Source organism: Octopus bimaculoides, chromosome 14 (genome assembly GCF_001194135.2).
Source record: "Octopus bimaculoides isolate UCB-OBI-ISO-001 chromosome 14, ASM119413v2, whole genome shotgun sequence".
Lineage (NCBI taxonomy): Eukaryota > Metazoa > Mollusca > Cephalopoda > Octopoda > Octopodidae > Octopus > Octopus bimaculoides.
In genome coordinates, this window is record NC_068994.1 from 26,097,694 (window position 1) to 26,099,709 (window position 2,016).

The 2,016-nt window shown below is 31.3% G+C and overlaps 1 protein-coding gene across 3 annotated transcripts in view; it reads left to right on the plus strand.

Annotated features, from left to right (window-relative positions):
• The first annotated feature begins 105 nt into the window (after window positions 1-105).
• LOC128249378 (uncharacterized) overlaps window positions 106-2,016 on the plus strand; it is a 34,555-nt gene continuing 32,644 nt past the window's right edge. Inside the window, exon 1 of one of the 3 annotated variants that reach the window (XR_008265485.1) lies at window positions 106-908. Coding sequence is in view for 2 of the 3 variants with exons in the window: in XM_052972784.1 (XP_052828744.1) it covers window positions 1,052-1,282 (231 nt within the window). In the remaining variant the exon portion in view is untranslated. The other 2 variants (XM_052972784.1, XM_052972783.1) reach the window with 2 other exon arrangements.

Below are 2,016 nucleotides of genomic sequence, written 5' to 3' on the forward strand. Positions count from 1 at the left end.
AGTAACAAACGAAATATATACCACTGATAGTTGTTGTTGACAACGGATAGTTTTTGTTGACAAACAACGGCACTAACTTTATTCAAGGGAAAAAATTCCGTAACACCGTTGTTTACATTCCCCGGCGTAATTGTTTTCACCTCAATAGACGTCAGTGATTGGTTGAAATTACCGAAATACGACAATTTTTTACATGGAATAACTTAGAATACAAAATTTTTTATCTGTTCTATAACACAAAATATACAAGTATTCGAAGTTTGAAAGTGTTTCGGTACCAAAAACACTACATAAAAAAATGTTGCCCGTCAAATCACAAAGATCCGAACTTTTTCTTTGTTCAGCGCGTGTGTATATTTGATAATGTAGCTTGAGTTTAGTGCCACTTTCCAGCGTGTGGCTTTACTTATAGTAACAGCCCTTAATGTAATGATATATATATACGCACACACATAAAGCTGAACATGCTCGTGCACACACACACCCATTATCTTTCATATACACATACATACGTAAATACATACATTTTTTCGCATGTATGAATGTGTACGCGTGTGTGTACTTCACTATTCAACTCATAGACATGAATGTCAATGGGTGTATGCGTGCATATAATATATGTATTTGCCTATCTTTGTAAGTCTAAATGTGAAGATGTAAACGGTAAAACAAAATATTTAAACGAATAAACTATGTCTACAGTAAACAAGAATGATGGGACTATTTAAATTCCTATCAGATGAGTTCATTTATATTTTTAAACTTAGCTTACTACTATCATAGGCAAATATTATCTTTTACTTAACCAATAGATGTTTATTCGTTTCGGGATCTTTAAAATAATGGTCAACAACTGCTACTCTTTATAATTACTTCTGATTTGTTACGAAAACGTAAAGATGATCAACGTAAGACTTTACAATTTCGCATTTATATTATAATATTTATATTACAAATTTATAGTCCTTATTATATTTAGGTAATCATCCAAGTTTCATGTGTTTAAACAAGTAAATAAAAATTAAAGGGGAAATAACAACTAAATGACGGCATGTACACTCACGAAGTGATTGTGCATCAGAACTTTGTAGATTCCACAAATAAGGACGTTCATACGCAAAATATGGAGAATATGTGGATACGGGTGAAAGAAAATTACGACGTCAATTTGGAACGTCAGACAATTTATTCGTGTCGTATTTACACGAATTCATATGAAGGAATTCTGTGCCAAAAAACAAAAAAAGACTTCCGTTCACTTTTTGGTGGCTATAGTGTAACAGTAAGTTGACATATTTATCTTCCCTTGAATTTTTATTTACTTGTTCAAACACCCGAAAGTGAAAGATTACCTTAATAATTAATAAGTTATTTGATTGTTTTTGCCTTTTACAGTTGATAATTGTAAACTGGAACTAATCTCTACCTGAAATAGTATCAAAATTCCCTCAGTTCAACATTGCGTGTTAATTTGGGAGATTTCGGAAAGGACTTGGTGTGTAAGATATTTGAAAATACACGTAAAAGAGAATGGATGGTTACTTTTGGAAGAGTGTTTCAAAATTAATCTTCTTTCATTAATAAATGTTAACTCTTTAATTCCATTTAATATCTTGCTTTAATAACGAATCCCATCGTGTCCAAGTTTGTCGATTTTTAATAATTTGTAGTCTAAAATAAAACCCATGCGAGTGGCAAGGGCGTTTCTGGTTACGGAAGTTCCGAATCTGTAAAGAAATTGGCATTTCAAAATTTCAATTTCTTCATTTCTCACTTTTTTCAGAATTTTTTTTTTTTTTTTTTGTCGAAATACGTGGAAAGGTACTTATTGGTTATCTCACCCTCATTAAAAAATTGGGTTATCTCCCCCGTTTTACGAGAGCTAACGGTGCTTTTGCTCATTTCCCTCAACTAAAAAAATTGTTTAACCCTCAATAAAAAAAAAAAGAAAAATTAATAGACATGAAAACTGAAAAAATTAAACACCTTAACATTTTTATAACAAATCACACCATG